The sequence below is a fragment of the Salvelinus sp. IW2-2015 genome, linkage group LG2 (assembly GCF_002910315.2).
Source record: "Salvelinus sp. IW2-2015 linkage group LG2, ASM291031v2, whole genome shotgun sequence".
In the NCBI taxonomy this organism is placed as follows: domain Eukaryota; kingdom Metazoa; phylum Chordata; class Actinopteri; order Salmoniformes; family Salmonidae; genus Salvelinus; species Salvelinus sp. IW2-2015.
In genome coordinates this window covers 33,577,737-33,596,737 of record NC_036839.1, presented here as the reverse complement: position 1 = coordinate 33,596,737, position 19,001 = coordinate 33,577,737, and the positions used below count along the sequence as shown (strand labels likewise).

Below are 19,001 nucleotides of genomic sequence, written 5' to 3'. Positions count from 1 at the left end.
CTGCATCTGTCTTTACAACACCTAATGTGTCAAAATAAGGGTGGGGAGGGTTARACGAAATGAGCAAGAAAGAGAACTGACACAGGAAGTGGCTGAGCTCTCGGTTTGCTGTGAGAAACTGACTGTGCTGCTGTTTACCACGCTCTACATAACGGTTCCACTTTGCATCCAGCTGCTGCAGGAAGACATTTAGTGATCTGTAAAGCATTAAACAGATTGCTGTATGTTGGTTATGTGTGTATGCCGGAAGAAGGCCGYCCGGTTAGGGAGAACCTGTTGAAAATAATAACTTCAAGGTAGGTTCCTTCCTTTCCTCTCATGTTTGTTAATGCAAGTGTAAAGTGTGTACACTTGATATAGAGCACAAAGTCTTGCACAGAAACATCCATGATCCAAAAATAGAATATAAACAGAAATTATGAATATGCAGTGAGGTGTAAGTTCAGAGTTCAGAGGCTACTGTTAGATGTAAAAAATACTATTGTAATCCACTAGAAACATCAGAAAATGTATTGAAGTATTGAAGTTACACCATAGCAACATACTGCCACATAAATGTTGAAGTTACAGGAATGTGTGAAGTTACAGGAATGTCTTAACATTTACAGCGTACACGTACATGTATACACTAACACAGAGACAGTATGGTAACGATATGATCAAGAAAGCCCCACATTGCAAACATGCACCTCTAGCCCTGGGCCTGTTCTGATGAAGTGAGTCATACTATAGAGCATTGAGTACCAGACAACCTATGTATGAAACAAAGACATACTCAACTGTTTCATTTCCCAAATTGTAGCTTGTTCAGAGTGAAGAGGCTCTGAAAGAGAGAATAGAAAAGTATATTGTACTGACAGACTAAACATCAATTTAATCCTGCCCTGTTTTAGTTTTGTCTCATCTCTCTGTTTCTAAGGAACCTTTCACAGAGGGGCAGCAGGAAATCCAGCAAGACACCAACAGAGATGGGGTAGGCTGATCCGAATATTTGTCATTTTTAGGTTTAAGTATTTTGTCAGGGGCACAACTTTCACTGGGGACGGGAGACATGTCCCCACCACATTCTGAAATTCAATTTTTGTCCCCCCCCAGTTTTATAACTGGAATGTGATACAAAATGAGGCAACGGTGTGCTTTAGGGCCATGCAGACGCCTCCGAGCGGTCGGGTAGGCTGTTTGGAGTGTTTATCCGACTGGATAAAAAAAWKTATTATAATTATGCCCCCCCCACTTCTAAAACCAAAGTTGCGCCCCTGATTTTTGTATATGAATCAATGTGAGAATACAAAAGACGAGCCACTGTAAACCTTAATGTAAACGGACAAAAATCCAATAAATGCACTTTTCAGCACTGAAGATATGAGTTTATGTGAAAAACAATGTCATAGAAAGATGAATGTGATAAAGGGTGGAGTTAACTTATACTGTAGCTGAGGATGATACAGCAGCTCTCAGACCCCTGTCGTTGTGTTCCAGGGGCAGTGGAGAGGAGAAGGAGAGTGTGCAGGGGAGGTTTCACAGGAGACTGTCTCGTCTGGGGAGCAGAGGCTCTCTTAGAGAGCCACCCAGACCTCCACCACAGCCTGTCCAACCCTCAGCCACATCTCCGCCCCCAGCCCCGGCCCCAGCCCCGGCCCCAGTCACGGCCACAGTTGACAGTCCCACTCCCCCAGCAGCGAAACCTCCAACCCCTACAGCCCCAGCCCCTAAACCCTTGGAGCTTCCCCCGAAACCCACTGATATAAGCCTGAAGCCAAGCCTCCCTCCAAGGCCTCTAACCAGGTGGTTCAGCAGCAATGAGCATGGCACCACAGTCCTACAGGTACAACCCAACCAGCCCTCATACACCAGGCAGAGATATTAAAGGTGTAATAGGGTTATCCCACATAACAAATAATACATTTTACTATAGAATACTATCGTACTTACTATAAAATTCTATAGTGTCCTGTAGTAAACTGTAGTATACTGTGAAATACTATACTATACACTGTCGTATCCCTCGATCGTGTAGTGCTTACTGTAGAATTGTGTTGTATACTGTAGAATACTATACTACACACTGTACTGATACGCAAATGTTTAATATGCATATACCCCGCCCATTTCCCTCCCCAATATCCATATCCCAACAAATACACTACAGTAAATACTACAGTATACTACAGTCATATCCGCAAAAACACTGCAGTAAATACTACATATAAAAAATATTATAGTATACTATAGTCATTTTTTTGTAGGATTATTTAGCTGTGAGGGTTGCCAAGATGTATAAGAATCCTAGGACGATTATTTCAGTAATCTATCTGAATGGTTGCTAAAACCATTTAACATGGAGCGGATCGAGACCATTGATGGAAGATGAATGTTATTCTTCCTTCCAGGGGTTTGAGTTGTTCCGTGGTGATGAGACTCTCTGTGATGTCATCCTGGTGCCTGGGGACAGCAGTGACACCTTCCCCGTGCACAGAGTCATTATGGCCTCTGCCAGCGACTACTTCAAAGCCATGTTCACTGGTTAGTCTGTGATAAATAACATTCAAAGAGGGCTTTCAATTCATGCAATATGTCAATATATTTTTATATGTCAAATTATTTGGTGATTGTTTTAAAATGAGAAAAAAGAAGGAACCCGCACACTGCTCTTGATAGTATCACTGCTCTTTAATAAGCTTAACGTATTGGCCTCACGTCCTTCTCAGAGATTTTGTGAGTTTTTTWAAATTAGCACACTCAACCTAGCCCCACCCACATCCGTTCCACGCATCGAATGGGGTTGGAGTCGGAGGAAAACAAATAAGTGCTACCAAATATAACAATATGCATTTCATAAATATTCTTATAAAGTGTGGACATAAAACACGTCTGTAAAACCACAATGACCTACCAAGCAAGTTTTCATAAACCATTGGGTACAGCGCGAGAAAAACGTCAGGGTAATCTGAAAGCAGCACAACAAGGCTCCACGAAGGAAAAGATGTGGGAGAGGCAAGTGGTCAAAGAGGGGACCAGGAACACAGGCTGTGGACACGGAGCTACAGCAGGACGCGGTAATTAACCTCTCCAAAAAAGTCTGACACGCAAATCTCAGTCTTATCTAAGGACCTCTCTTTTGTACCTACATGTACAGACCAACCATTTGATACGAAAGTAGATCTGTTTATATTCTTTCGCAAGAAGTAAACTTAAGCACGTGTTTTCTCAAAACACTGTTTCGTGCCTAGAAACTCAACAAAGAACTGGTACCCATTTTAAGCCCAAAAGCAAATTCTGTCCTATGGTTAACAACTCCTCAATTATAGTCGAACAAGATGCCATGTCAGTGTAACAGTTTAGCTTCCGTCCCTCTCCTCGCCCCAACCTGGGCTCGAACCAGGGATCCTCTGCACACACCGACAACAGCCACCCTCAAAGCATCGTTACCCATTGTGCCACAAAAGCCGCGGCCCTTGCAGAGCAAGGGGAACAACTACTTCAAGTTCTCAGAGCGAGTGACGTCACCAATTGAAACGCTATTAGCGCGCACCTCGCTAACCATTTCACATCGGTTACACTCACCCCCCTTTCGACCTCCTCCTTTTCCGCAGCAACCAGTGATCCGGGTCACGGCACCAATGTAACAGTTTAGCTTCCGTCCCTCTCCTCRCCCCGAACCAGGGACCCTCTGCACACACCGACAACAGCCACCCTCGAAGCATCCTTACCCATCATGCCACAAAAGCCACGTCCCTTGCAGAGCAAGGGGAACAACTACTTCAAGGTCTCAGAGCGAGTGACGTCACCGATTGAAATGCTATTAGCGCGCACCCCGCTAACTAGCTAGCGATTTCACATCGGTTACATCAGTATGTACGAGAAAAACAAACTACATTCAGAAGAACCTCACTAGAACAGAAGAACAGGCACTTAATGAACTAATGAAAGATTCATCTTTGGTTATTAAACCTGCATACAAGGGGGGTGCTGTTGTCGTTTTAGACTATGAAAAATACAAAGAAGAGATTCAGAGACAACTCAGTAATGAACGTTTCTATAGAAAACGGAGTGTTGATTCCACACAGGTGTTCCAAAGGGATATATGCTCTAATCTGGAGCAAGCCATATTAAATAACCTTATCTCAAAACCTGAATATGAATACCTTTGCTGTAAATGTGCCACACGTGCCTGTACATTTTGTCAAAATTACACAAACCTAAAACACAACAAGGCGATTATCCAGGCAGACCAGTGGTTGCAGGAATAGACTCAATGCTAGAGCCATTGTCGAACTTCGTGACTCTTTTTTTTAAATTTATGTGCAAGCATTGCCATCATATGTGAAAGACTCTGTAGACTTCATAAACAAGATTTCACTAATAACGGGTTTAAGAGAAGACTGTATTTTGGTCACATTAGATGTCGAGAGTCTTACTATTTCAGGTCTGATGATGAACACTATCTCCAAACGAATGGAACATAGATGGGCTCCACAGTCGCTCCGAGCTATGCTAACCTTTATGTACCGAGGTAAAGACAGTTTCAGGTTGGATATTCAACGGATATTTGTGCTTTCAATCCTGAATAGCTCTCAAACCACTTGAGCCACAGACTCCAAATAAATGTCATGATGTTGAAAAAATTGCGCACAACATTGCACAGGTCTTATGTTCACTATTTGACCCTTAATTAGCTTTGAAAAGCTAATAAACATGTGGAAATGTGAGCAACATTTTCTATTCCTAGTTGAATTAGAGAACGTAAACGAAGTACAAACTTTTTTATATTTGAATTTCAATAGCTCCTTGGTCATGTGACCTACTGACTTCAAACATGGTTCAGAATGTACACTCAGTGGGCCTGCACACCCTTAAGTTTGTCCATTTTCATCTCAAGCAATTTTACATGAATTTTCTATCTTTTCAAATGTTTCTAATTTCAATAGCTCCTTGGTCATGTGACCTACTGACCTCAAACAAGGTTCAGAATGTCCACTGACCACCCTTCTATATTACACACCCTTTAGTTAGTCAATTTTTATCTCACACATTTTTACATTAATTTTTAATCTTTAGAATTTCAATAGCTTCTTGATATTGTGACCTGCTGGACTCAAACAAGGTTCAGAATGTACATCAGTGGGACTACACATTGCACACCCTTTAGTTTGTCCATTTTCATCTCACATGAGTTTACATTAATTTTTCAAAATGTTAAATTTCAATAGCTCCTTGGTCATGTGACCTACTGACTTCAAACAAGGTGCAGAATGTCCACTGACTACCCTTCTATATTGCACACCCTTGAGTTTGTCCATTTTCATCTTGCACGTTTTTACATTCAATTTTTCTACTTTCTAATTTCAATAGCTCCTTGGTCATGTGACCTACTGACTTCGAACAATATTCAGAATGTACACTCAGTGGGCCTACACATTGCACACCCTTTTGTTTGTCAATTTTAATCTCACTTGATTTTACATTAATTTGCCTGCTCTGCCCCCGTGAAGGACAGTGTCACTCACACACCTATTCACTTGGGACTTCTCCCTGGGGCCTTCCTGACCTCCAGGCAGGCCCCCATTGACCTAGTGACCTCTGACTCCTGGCCTCTAGGCCTACACTCCCTGCACGCCTGCCTGCCCTCTCCTTGGGCCTGAGAGTGTATAGCTTTCTCCCTGGAACTACAGCCCTTCAGGCCTCCACACCTACTCTCCTTACCCGGCCAACACCCCTCTCCCTTGGCCTTAGAGTATAGCTTACTCCCTGGAATTACTAAAACGTCTATTGTCCCGCTGTCAGGAACCACGTGCACCCGGTAACCCGTAACAGGCTCTGTGCTCCTGGTGACCCACCCTCTTTTTTCTGCTCACAGACTAAGTCCCCACTCCAACATCCATGGCCTGAGTGCTGCCCCCAACCCCTGAGTCCGGGCCGCCCCTACTCGGACTCTGAGTGCCCCCCGGCTTGGGGGAGGCCTCCTCGTGCACCTGGTGACCTTTTGACTTCCACAGCGAGTCCCAACCTGACTCACTGTCCCACCAGAGGACTGCGCATCATTAATTAGGTGACGAGGCATTTGGCTACCTCGAGACTCTTAATTATGTCTCGCCGTTTTCCCCCGCTTCATCGAATTTCCTCAATTTGACATAAGTGGGTCACAGCCACCCCGAAGGTGATTTGAGTGCGAATGTGAAGGGTTGCATGCTACGGTCAGATATCATCAAATTTACATCCATTCAAGTCACGACCGGTGGTATCATCAGAGGCTTTTCTGTCTTACAAACTGGACATCAGTTGCCGCTATTAACCTTCAGCGGACTGTAACTGGGTTTATACACCCAATCAACATCAAGTGCCAGCGCAATACTTATAGGCTTGAGAAGCAAATACTCCTCGCAGTATCTAGCGGCACCATCGACCGGGTGTCGGAAGAAGCAACAGAAAATAATCATCCCCTTTAAATCATTTGCTTGCCCAGTCAGCCCTCCGGGACAGAGCCATAGGAACCACCTTCACCAGCGCTTCATTGATATTCCTCACTTTGACATGAGGGGGTCACAGTCACCCCACGAGTGATTTGAGTGCGACCGCGCCAGGTGGGTACGCTCCTTTGAATTTCATCAAGTTGACATTCAGTGATCCGTGCCCAGTGGGAACCAAGGCTTCTTCCGTCTGTTTTATGGTTCCACAGCAAAGCAATGGGCGTGGATGGTACCACATCAGATATAGGCCTCCCTCCCCAGACAAGCTGGAGATACCTCTCCCCACTTCGTAGGGCATGAGCCAGATCCATGCAATGCCCTATCACTGTGGGACCAATGGGTTTAGTCTCCGCCTCAAGTCTAGTGAGCGTAGAGGAGACCTCCCCACCTACAATGTGTGGGGCCGGCGAGCGTCGTAGCTAGGGAAATCCGCGAGAAGGGCCCGGCGTGTGTCCAGAGTTGCCGCCGCCGGACCCAACCCCCCACCGGTCCGCCTTCGGTCCGCCGACGGGCACCACCCTGACGAACCCCCGCACGCAGCCCCTTGCGAGACCACACGAGAGACCGTGAGATGGGCCGAATAACAAACTTCCAATGGTGCTGAGAGGAGGGCGACGGAGCGACTGCTCCCCTAGCCGCGGCTCTAGCCCAGCCCTGCTTCGCACCCCAGCCCGACCAACCCAGCCCTTAGAGCCAATCCTTATTCCGGAGTTACAGACCTTTTTTTGCCAACTTCCCTTACCTACATTGTTATAACATTCCAGAGGCTGTTCCCCTTGGAGACCTGCTGCGGATATAGGTACCGCCCGGGCGTGAGATTTGCACCGTCTCCCCCGGATTTTCAAGGGCCAGSGAGAGCTCACCGGACGCCGCCGAAACCGTGACGCTTTCCAGGGCTTGGGCCCCTCTCTCGCGGCGAACCCATTCCAGGGCGTCCTGCCCTTCACAAAGAAAAGAGAACTTCTCCGGGATCGGTTGTGTTACCACACTGGATGCCTCGCGGCGCCCATCTCAACCAGTCCGTGGACATTCTGAAAGTAATTTGAGGTCAGTAGGTCACATGACCATGGAGCTATTGAAATTAGAAACATTGAAAAACATTGAAAATTCATGTAAAATTGTGAGAGATGAAAATGGACAAACTAAAGGGTGTGCAATGTGTAGGCCCACCGAGTGTACATTCTGAACCTTGTTTGAAGTCAGTAGGTCACATGACCAAGGAGCTATTGAAATAATTTAAAATAGTGTGAGATGTAAATCGACCAAAAAAAGTGTGTGCAATATGTGTCTATGCCATCGGGTTAGCTAGAACCAGTTTTGAAAGTTTTAAGAGTAAAGGTTAAAGAGCTATTAAAATTTGAAAAATGAGATTTGTCACTATGTTGACGGTCCCTAACTGCTGTTGGTGGACGTAAGGAAAACTACAGGCGAATATCCAACCAGAGTCTGTGTTTACCTCGGTCCTTTATGTGGGTCTTTTTTTATTTTGTTAATAATGAAAACGAACATCTATTTTTGAATAAAGTCCTGAAGTGGTATCGATATATTGACGACATTTTTTTGCATATGGGGAGGAACGGGAAAAGAGCTGTTAGACTTTATGGCATTACTCAATGACATTGACCCCAATCGCAAATTCACTATTGAATGTGACACTAAACGTGTTCATTACCTCGATATGTGGATTGAGAAATCAAATGGAACCCTGTTTACAGCTATGTATAGAAAAGAAACRGACATAAATACTATATTACAGGGGGACAGCTTCCATCCTGAGCCATTAAAAAGAGGACTTCCACATAGCCAGTTTTTCAGACTGCTCGGGATATGCCACTCCACAGAGGACTATCTAGAAAAAGCAGCGGAGATGCGCAATACGTTTCTAAGAAGAGACTATTCTCCACAATGTGTGGATGAAGCTCTTAATTTGGCATTGGGGAAAACACGAGATGAACTACTACAAAAAAAGACCAACTAGAGCTAAAGAACACTCTGTAATGTTCACAACCACATATACTTTGAACTCGCAAAACGTGGGAGATGCTGTCAAGAAACACTGGCATGTTTTATCATCGGACCCAGCTTTGCCTGCTGAATTTAAGAATCCACTACTTGTTGTATATAGGAGAGATCGCAATTTACGCAATAAATTGGTCCATGCCAACTGAACCTCCAGCCACAAAAGAAAATCAGCCAGGCTCTTTTACGCCCTCTTCCGAACGGAAGCTATAAATGCAGAGGTTGCGCACAGTGCAACAATATGATGAAGTGTTAATATTTCTGCCACCCACACACGGGAAAACGGTTCCAAATAAATTACATTATTACGTGCTCCACCACCCATGTTATTTACATGATTAAATGTCAATGTGGGCTCTGCTATGCCGGTAAAACATAAAAAAAAACATAAAAGTTAAATTAGGAGAAACGACAGGGATTATCCAGTCGCAGTACATTTTAATGACCTAAAACATGACCTTTCTACCTTTTAGATTTTGTGGCATAGAGAAAGTTAAGATATCAGATAGGGGACGTGATATAAATAATACTCTGAGCAAAAGATGATGTTTTTGGATGTTCACCCTCCGGACATTATTTCCTAAAGGTCTTAATGATGAAATGCCAATGTATGTTATGCTGTAAATTTGAACATGAATTATGCCCCTATTTCAGATTACACTGACGTTTTTCTTGCGCTGTACCCAATGATTTATGAAAACTTGCTTGGTAGGTCGATGTCCTCATTGTGGTTTTACAGACGTGTTTTATGTCCACACTTTATAAGAATATTTATGAAATGCATATTGTTATATTTGGTAGCACTTATTTGTTTTCCTTCGACTTCAACCCCATTCGACGCGTGGAACGAATGTGGGTGGGACTAGGTCTACATAAGGGCGCTAATTTAAAAAACTCACCAAAGCTCTGACGTAGACCGTGAGGCCGATACATACAGTTTATTAAAGATCAGTGATACTATCAAGAGCAGTGTGCGGGTTCCTTCTTTTTTCTCTCATTTTATTCAACTGTTACCATGCACCTGCCAAAAAGATAGCTCAGATGTGCGAGTGCCCTTTGAATTACTGGTGATTGTTTTACAATGTGTGGTGGAGAGGATTTGTCAGGGCATATGCTCCCAAAGGATCAATGATCCTAAGTATGTAAGATTGTTTCACAGACGAGTTCAGGGCTGAGCTAATGAAAGTCTCTCTCTTACTGTACTTGCACTCATCACGTCCACTCAGACCAACCACCATAAAGGTGAATGTGGTAAGGAACAAATTCCAGACAAGGACACTGACACCTTGACTTAAAACGTCCTCTTTTTACATCTCACTATGTTAAAATATACTTGCACTCTTACACCATTAACTGTAACAGCATCCACACTCTATATCTCTCCCTTTTCCTCGCTCCCTCTCTCTAGGGGGTATGAGAGAACAGGATATGAGGGAGATTAAGCTCCATAGTGTGAGTAAAACAGGTCTGAAGAACATCATAGAGTTCATCTACACATCCCGGCTGAGTCTGAGCATGGCCAACCTGCAGGACACTCTGGAGGCTGCCAACTTCCTCCAGGTCCTCCCCGTCCTCGGCTTCTGCAACAAGCTGCTCAGCACTGAGGTTAGTGAATCCGGTTACCTACTGGTACTGAAACATATTTTTTTACATTTTTCATTTAACCTGTATTTAACTAGGCAAGTCAGCTAAGAACAAATTCTTATTTACAATGACCGCCTACCGGTGAACAGTGGGTTAACTGCCTTGTTAACCCACTGGGGATTCGATCCAGCAATCTTTCGGTTACTGGCCCAAAGCGCTAACCACCTGCCGCCCCACAAACAATGGGCAGGTGGATGGGTGGATTGAAGAGACATTGGAAAGTTTGGCCAATGTAAAGACAGGAGACCCTTCACAAGTTCATCCAGTCTTGTCTGTTTACCTGTTTGTGTGGCAGATCACCATTGATAACTGTGTGGAGGTGGAGCGCATCGCCGGGGACCTGCTCCTGGAGGATGTACAGGCCCACATTGGGAAGTTTGTATGTCAGAACCTGTCAGCGCTGCTACAGTCTGGCCGCTACCTGAAGCTCTCTCAGCCCAGCCTGGCCAATGCCCTGGCCAGTGACAGCCTCAAGGGCTTCTCTGAGATGGAGCTGTACCGCATCGCCCGCTCCTGGCTGGACCACGACCCCCCCACCCGCCGCTCTGCCGCCTACTCCCTGATGCGCCAGGTCCGCTTCCCCCTCATGACCCCCACTGAGCTGCTCGAGATCTCCCAGGAGGATGAGGGACGCGATGACGGCGGAGCGGCCATGATGCGCTCGGACACGGCCTGCGTCAACCTCCTGCTAGAGGCCAGCAACTACCAGATGATGCCCTTCCTCCAGCCTTCCTTACAGACGGAGCGCACACGCATCCGGTCGGACGCCAAACACCTGCTGGCGCTGGGCGGGGTGATGAGGCAGCAGCTGGTGGTGAGCAGGGAGCTGAGACTGTATGATGAGGAGATCGGCCATTGGAGGGCGCTGAGGCCTATGGAGGTTCCCCGCTACCAGCACGGCGTGGCCCTGCTCGGGGGCTTTCTCTATATCGTAGGCGGCCAGAGCACCTACGACACCAAGGGCAAGACGGCGGTGGACAGCGCCTACCTCTACGACCCGCGCTTCGACCGGTGGCTGCAGGTGGCCTCGCTCAACGAGAAGAGAACCTTCTTCCACCTGAGCACCCTGAAAGGGAAGCTGTATGCTGTTGGGGGCCGGAACGCCTCAGGAGAGATCGGTGAGTCACTAAGTGTACTGGATAGGTTTTTACTGCAATCTGTTACACAGAAATATCAATAAATTCCAAGGGATTAGGATCTTTAAGGTGTATCTTGAGTGAAGTTATGTTTTTTACTCCTTCAGACACCGTGGAGTGCTACAACCTCAGAAGGAACGAGTGGACATTCGTGTCGCCCATGGTCGACCCCCACTACGGGCATGCTGGGACAGTCCATGGTGACCTGATGTATGTCTCAGGTGAGTTTCTCAGACCACTGGTAGTTAGAATACAAACTTACCAAACTGTTAAAACCTACAATGTGAAGGCCTGAATTGACTGTGATTGTTGTCCTGATAAAATCAGCTCAGACTGGAGAGGTTTTGAGTTAATGAATTCAAACAAAGGCTGTGTTGTTTACATGTTTTAATCCACTCTTGTCAATTAACAACTTTGATAGACTTTAATAAAACATAGTAGTTCTGGAAGGTTCTCATTCTCATCTTGGTCGATTTCTATGTCGGTCTCCTAGCAACTATGAAGGCCAGGAAACACAAAGACCTTTGGTTGAAATGGGTCAGAGTAGACTTATTTTCCGACGAGGTTAACCGCAGCTCTCTGAAGAGCAATTGTGTAAATTTCTTGCACACAGACAGCCAGAAAACAGCTTATTCTGAACGCATGTTTTGAAAGTGCATGTAGAAAATGTATCATTTTTAATCTGCAATCATTTAAACAGTGGTTTAGTAGTTTGAGCCCAAAAAGCAGGTGGATTCCATTGGAGGTGTTATGGAACATGTAGAGGAGGGTGTAATGTGCAGAAGAGGCTGGTGGGAGGAGCTATAGGAGTACGGGCTCATTGTAATGGCTGGAATGGAATAAATGGAATGTAGTCAAACGTGGTTTCCATATGTTTGATACTGTTCCCTTTATTCCCTTCCAGCCATTACAACGAGCATGTCCTCCTATAGCTCCTCCCACCAGCCTCCTCTGGTAATGGGTTAATGGCATAGACATTAAAACCAGTAGATAGTGATAGCGCTGACGCCATCCATGTATTCCTATGGAAAACTCCCGATTGCGCATAAAGCCGGAAGTATTTGAATTTGAAGCCACCATATTGCTGAATGGGGCTGAATCAGTGGAGGCTGCTGAGGAGAGGTTGGCTCATAATAATGGCTGGAATGGAGMAAATCGAATAGCATCAAACAAATGGAAACCATGTGTTTGATGTTGTTAATACCTTTCCACTTATTACCTTTCCACTTATACCTTTCCAGCGATTACCACGAGCCCGTCCTCCCCAAATAAGGTGCCACCAACCTCATGTGGGCTGAATGGCACCAAAAAAATCGCAAAGGATCATGATGAAAGTGGCCCTAGCAAGCAAAGGATCATGGTCAATGTAGTCGTTTTCATCCTGCCTGAGAGAGTCAACCGGGAGTCTCCTCGTAGCCTGCCTGCCCGTGATTGTTCTGTTTCAGCATGTGGACCTGTGTGACTACAAATGTAGTAGTCAGAATGGATCACCATTTAATTAAATATCTCRATTTCTAGCGAACTTTAAAATAATTCACAGTGGGGATCAAACTTGATCATAATAAACACATTTTAGAGGCCAAAACGGTCATCTACATTTTTTGTGTTTGGCCGTTCTGGCAATCATAATTTACATAGGCTTTCTAGGGCAGACTAGGGCTTTCGGCACTGCTACATTGCTATACAGTAGCCGACCAGCAGAGCTCGTTACTTCACACTCCAGACCGGACACTGGGAGCCTGGGTAATGGCCACAGCTCTCTGCAGCTCGCAGCACCAGACCACGTCCTTCCTGTTCAGACCCAAACATTTCTGGTTTTCACATTACTGCTCCTATCCCACTCTACGCTGGTGGTTGACAGTATGTGTAGGAAAACACCTGACCACCGGCTCACAGTTCAGTTCCCTACATCATCATTCTTTCCTTCTCATGGTCCATCCTTCACATTTACTACCAAAGTTACACTGCCTTGCCCTTGAACTCCATGGATCTGTTAAAGTCAGGGGAAGTGAGCTGGAGTCAACGACCTCGTTGGAACTTCACATGATTATGCATAGTATTGACGTCAGACGCAAGCAGCAAGGACACCGATCGTGTGAAACAGTGTGTCTTCCTAATGTTGTGAGATTTTCTGTTGTTTACAGAACACTGGTGCTGTGAGAATAGAATATCAGGGCCTGCTTAGAAAGTAGGAGAAAAAATGAATGGCTGCAGTATTGCCGTTAACATTGATGAGTATGAGCATATGATGCATGGAATGTTAAGGCATACTTATATGAATGTATTCTTATTTTACATTTATGTAGTTCTGTCCTTAAGCTTTTCTTGTCTATTAATGCTCTGTATTATGTCCTGTTTAATGTTTTGTGTGGACCCCAAAAAGAGTAACTGCTGATTTAGCAGTAGCTAATAAACTCTCTCTGACCATGGTTTATGGATTGAAATTAAAATGTTTGTCTTATTAAAACCATAGTATACTAGTTTGTAGACATAAAATAATATTTTAGTAAACATGTTGTCATAGTATCTACAGTATCTAATAATGAAACCAATGTCAATTCACTGATCCAACAGGCGGAATCACACGGGACACGTTCCAGAAGGAGCTGTTGTGTTATGACCCTGAGACTGACGCATGGAGTCGCCGTGCCGACATGATGGAACTGCGTGGCCTACACTGCATGTGCACAGTGGGCGACCGGCTCTATGTGATGGGAGGGAACCACTTCCGGGGCAGCAGCGACTATGATGACGTACTTAATTGTGAATTCTACAGCCCTGAGGTGAAACAAGGCAAAGGCCCTGATTTTAGTCCCAACAATATGATAAGAAATTTTACCACTTTCCCGAAACCTTACTCTAATCCTAACTGTTACTTAACTAAGTCCTGAGTTTGATGGTCAGGTAGCCTAGTGGTTAGAGCATTGGGCCAGTAAACAAAAGGTTGCTGGATTGAATCCCCAAGCTGACAAGGTAAAAAATCTGTCATTCTGCACCTGAGCAAGGCCGTTAACCCACTGTTCCCTGGGTGCCGACGACGTGGATGTCGATTAAGGCAGCCCCCCGCACCTCTCTGATTCAGAGGGGTTGGGTTAAATGCGGAAGTTGAATGCATTGTTGTACAACTGACTAGGTATCCCCCTTTCCCTTAAAGTTTTAGGAACTTTCTGGGTTGTGTGAAAATTACGACCTAACAAGGAACCAATGGCATTTGGAGAAATGCGGACTTCTGAGACCATTTAGAGCTCAGACCTGCGTTTTATATCTTCCCCCAGGTGGACCAGTGGACGGTGGTGGCGGCCATGCCACGGGGCCAGAGTGATGTAGGGGTGGCCGTGCTCCAGGGCCAGATCTACGTGGTTGGGGGCTACTCCTGGAACAGCCGCTGCATGGTGGACATCGTGCAGCGCTACGACCCAGAGAAGGACGAGTGGGACCGGGTGTTCAACGTGCTGGAACCCCTGGGCGGCATCCGGGCCTGCACCATGACCGTGCATCTGCCTGAGGGTGCCGTGGACGACGGCCAAATGCAGGAGTGCCCGCTGGACACTGCCAAGAACTGAAAGCTGAGATCAAGAACATATAGATTTAGCTTCTCTGTGTTTGTGATGCTGGAAAATGTGACTTTTTTGTGGGAGAAGTGGAAAATGTGCAGTAGAATTTCTCAAATAGATCCCACAAGGGGTTGGAACCGGTTCAGGAAACACAACAGAAAACCGGAAAATAACAAAACATTTAAAAGAACAGAAATGGAACCGGGAACGAAAGTGATCCATACTGTTCCGGAACTGAACCGTTATTTTTTAAGGCATGGCAACCGGTTAATAACGTTATTTWACTTTCCTGGCATTTTTTTCTTGTCCCACAAAAAAATGCAACAAAGTGTCTATGCAAAGCCCTCACTCTGTCACTAAGAAACATATTCCAGTGTCTCCCTGCAAGATAAATCTTTGCCTGTGATTTTGAGTGTTTAGGCTACCTGCCCCCCCCCCCTTCCCCCCTCTGACATTACAAACGTGATTCAGAAGACAGGGAGAGATTTTTTTAAGTTAGAGGAGAATGGATTCTCTTTTTCAATGCTAGTTAAGGATACTATAGACCCAGTTATCAAGTTTCATGTTGGATTTATTAACTACAAAAAGGTAAGATGTTTTTTATTCTGGTGCCGCTCTGCGCACACGAGTTTGTTAGCTATCTAGCTCAAGCTTGTTAGCAAGCTAGCTCAAAGGACAGTCAGTTTCTCCATACAAGCCGCTACTCATAGGTATAATTCTGTGGACCTAATTCAGATAATGCATGTCATAACAAGATGCCCAGATCTTCAAGCCTCCTCCTCAACCCTCTCTCCCCACCCGTAAAATATCAGTTGCATCTTCCGTTATAGGCTGCATTTCTGTCCATCACGCATGTAAACAACTAGTTTGCCTGTTCTATCCACACTGATTGGTGAAGTAATTTAATGAGCTAAATGTAAAAAAAAACTGTTGATTTCACAGGTTAAAAAAGAAACGAAAGGAATGATATAAACCAGGACTTTTTGGGGGGGTTCAAACCAGTTCAGATTTTATTTTTCTGGTCAGAACAGTGTAACGGAACAACAACAAAGTGGTTCTCTTCAGGACAAAATGATTGGGAAATCATTTTGGTTCAAATCCCTAGGTCTCACTGCCTCCTTAGCTATGTGGTTGACTGACTGTACATGTAGTTGACTGACTATTAGTTTCCACTCCTTGAGTCTATTTTGTTGGAACTATCTTTGTATCTGAGTGACTTCTGCTATGCTCTTTAATGTGAAACACTTATGTTTTTAACTTTTGGCATTGTATTTTCAAACTGTAAATGATGGCTTAAATTATGTTTGATTGATAAAATAGTATTTTGTATTGTATATGAATGACTAGTGTATTTTAAGAAATTAAAATGCATACTATGAATCATCATTTTCAAGTCAAACCAAACACCACACAATCTAACATGTCATCCCACTAACTAGTCTAGAGGGGTTGATTGAGTTGAAGGGATGTGAGTTGAACATGGAGGTCTTTGCATGTTTCAGCTGTGGCCTTGGCACAGTGACATTATCCTTAATCCTCCAGATAAGACAGCAGAGAGGGAGGCCCTAATACCAGACCAAGGTCTACTAACACGTCTGCTATCACAGGGAGATGGAGAGCTTATGAAACTGGAAACAAACTCAACAGACACCTAAACCATCTTTTTAAAACCCTCCCATAACAGACATGTCCAGTATGTTACTCTAGAATCTTGAGCTGTTCAAAATGTCACAAAACCACCTGCAATCACATACACTTGGCAGTTTATGAGAGGATAAAACTACTTCAACATATGCTACTCATGACCAAGCTGATCCTAATGCAGATCCGGATTAGGTTTAAAATCTGGAATAAATGACACAGGATGAATATATAGATGTTTTATAGAGCATGTAGAGAATCAGTGGCCAAGCCTGTCAAAATAAACCAGCCAGAGCCACTAAATCTGATAAACTGACTCTGGTCAGTTTATCACTGTCAACAGGAGACAAAAACAAATTGTTAGTCAGACGTCGCCTTGACATTCAAGTCTTTTGTTTTCCATAGCTGGTCTGGGACCTGTAGCCTTGGCGTCCGTCCTTGGCAGATACTGGGAAATAAAACATCCCYGTCCTCCCTCCCTCTCTGCGTATGCCTGCCTGTAGACCTTGCCTCACTTCTCACCCCAGAGTGGCAGTTACCGGCACTTCTAGCACATTCCCTCAGGCTAGAAAAGGGGAGTTTTCAGAGAGGGGTGTTAAGTTAGTGTCTGCCATGCCCCCGGGATAGCAGAGGAGTTTTAGGACGGGACAAAGAGCATTGGTCATTCCCAGTGCCTAGGAAAGGGAGTTTTCTGAAAGGGGTAGTAGGTTCAGAGTTTGGACTGGGCCATGTCTCTGCAAGGTGATGTGTGTGTGGTGACAGGAGCCTGTGGGTTCCTGGGAGAGAGGCTGGTCCGACTGCTGCTGGAGGAAGACAAGCTCACAGAGATCCGTATGCTGGACATACATGTCCGACCACAACTCATACAGTGTCTGGAAGGTAAATACTTTACCAGCTCTCCTTCTTTTCTCTCTCACTACTAGGGTTAGTGTAAATATTGATATTTTACAACTTTTCTTTGGTTTGTTTCTTCTCTGATTGGTTTGTTGTCAGAGATCAGAGGGGACACGCTGGTAAGTGTATTTGAGGGGGACATTAGTGATAGTGAGCTGCTGAGGAGAGCGTGCAAGGGAGCATCGCTAGTCTTCCACACTGCGTCCCTCATAGACGTCACCGGGAAGGTGGTCTACAGTGAGCTTCACAGGGTCAACGTCAAAGGTATGATCAGATTTTACTGRAGCTTTGGGTTGGGATTGGCAGCAGACCTGAGTGAAATACACATGTCCAATGCTTTCAAATACTTGAGCTGCGCTTGAAAATGGAATTGACCCTGCTGATGTACTCATTCATCTGATATCTTCCTCAGGAACCCAGCTCCTTCTGGAGACATGCGTCCAGGAGAATGTGGTGTCCTTCATCTACACCAGCAGCATCGAGGTGGCCGGCCCCAACGCCAACGGAGACCCCATCATCAACGGTGATGAGAACACACCCTACACATGCTCCCTAAAGTTCCCCTACAGCAAGACCAAGAAGGAGGCCGAGCAGGTCACACTGCAAGCCCAGGGTGAGGTGCTCCAGAATGGGGGCCGGCTGGCCACCTGCGCCCTCCGACCCATGTACATCTATGGAGAGGGCTGCCGTTTCCTGCTGGGCCATATGGGAGACGGGATTCGGAACGGGGATATGTTGTACCGGACCTCCCGCCCGGAGGCCCAGGTGAACCCTGTATACGTGGGGAATGCGGCCCTGGCCCACCTCCAGGCCGCCCGCGCTCTGCGAGACCCCCAGCGGAGAGCCGCCATCGGAGGGAACTTCTACTACATCTCAGACGACACGCCGCCTGTCAGCTACTCTGACTTCAACCATGCTGTGTTGTCGCCGCTGGGCTTCAGCATCCAGGAGAAGCCTATCCTGCCCATCCCAGTCCTCTACCTCTTCTGTTTCCTCATGGAGATGCTGCAGATACTGCTCTGCCCCTTCAAGCGCTTCACACCGCCCATAAACCGGCAGCTCCTCACCATGCTGAACACGCCCTTCAGCTTCTCCTATCGGAGGGCTCAGAGGGACATGGGGTACGCCCCACGGTACAGCTGGGAGGAGGCACGCAAGCGGACCATGGATTGGGTGGCTTCCCAGTTACCCAAGGAGAGAGAGAGAAGTAAGGCAAAATAATTGCCCCACGATCTGCTAATAACACATAGCATATAGCTCACCATCCCCAGTCCAAGTGTCTAATCCTCATTACTGCACTCTGTAAAAGTTTATATTAAAGTTGTGTGAAAAACAATCTCTGAACATGTTCTTTCTCGGTCTGTTCTCACTTATGACCACTCAGCCTGACACATTTGATTTCATCAGAAATAGATGGAGACTGACACTGTATTCTCAATCCCAGACACAATAGGCCTACATGTCCTTGACCTAGTTCTCCAGAGAGGAGGATTATTTTCTTAAATAAAAGCTGAACTACTACAGTCTGATTAGAGTTGCAGGTCCATCTCTATAGTCACATGGATGAGTATAAGGGTAGACTAGTATGAATCCATTGCTGAAATGAACTCACCATGAGACACAGTGGGATTGTCACTCAGACAGCG

At 45.5% G+C, this 19,001-nt stretch overlaps 2 protein-coding genes across 2 annotated transcripts; both read left to right on the top strand.

Annotated features, from left to right (window-relative positions):
• Window positions 1-69: 69 nt before the first annotated feature.
• Window positions 70-16,200, top strand: LOC111978717 (kelch-like protein 9). Its single transcript, XM_024008937.2, has 9 exons — window positions 70-296; window positions 920-973; window positions 1,480-1,825; window positions 2,391-2,523; window positions 9,895-10,091; window positions 10,426-11,248; window positions 11,374-11,487; window positions 13,841-14,049; window positions 14,542-16,200. Exons 1-9 carry the CDS (start codon window positions 241-243, stop codon window positions 14,827-14,829), a joined length of 2,220 nt encoding a protein of 739 aa, XP_023864705.1. The 5' UTR covers window positions 70-240; the 3' UTR covers window positions 14,830-16,200.
• Window positions 16,201-16,912: 712 nt separating this feature from the next.
• hsd3b1 (hydroxy-delta-5-steroid dehydrogenase, 3 beta- and steroid delta-isomerase 1) lies at window positions 16,913-18,693 on the top strand. Its single transcript, XM_024008949.2, has 3 exons — window positions 16,913-17,340; window positions 17,455-17,619; window positions 17,768-18,693. Exons 1-3 carry the CDS (start codon window positions 17,190-17,192, stop codon window positions 18,574-18,576), a joined length of 1,125 nt encoding a protein of 374 aa, XP_023864717.1. The 5' UTR covers window positions 16,913-17,189; the 3' UTR covers window positions 18,577-18,693.
• Window positions 18,694-19,001: the final 308 nt, after the last annotated feature.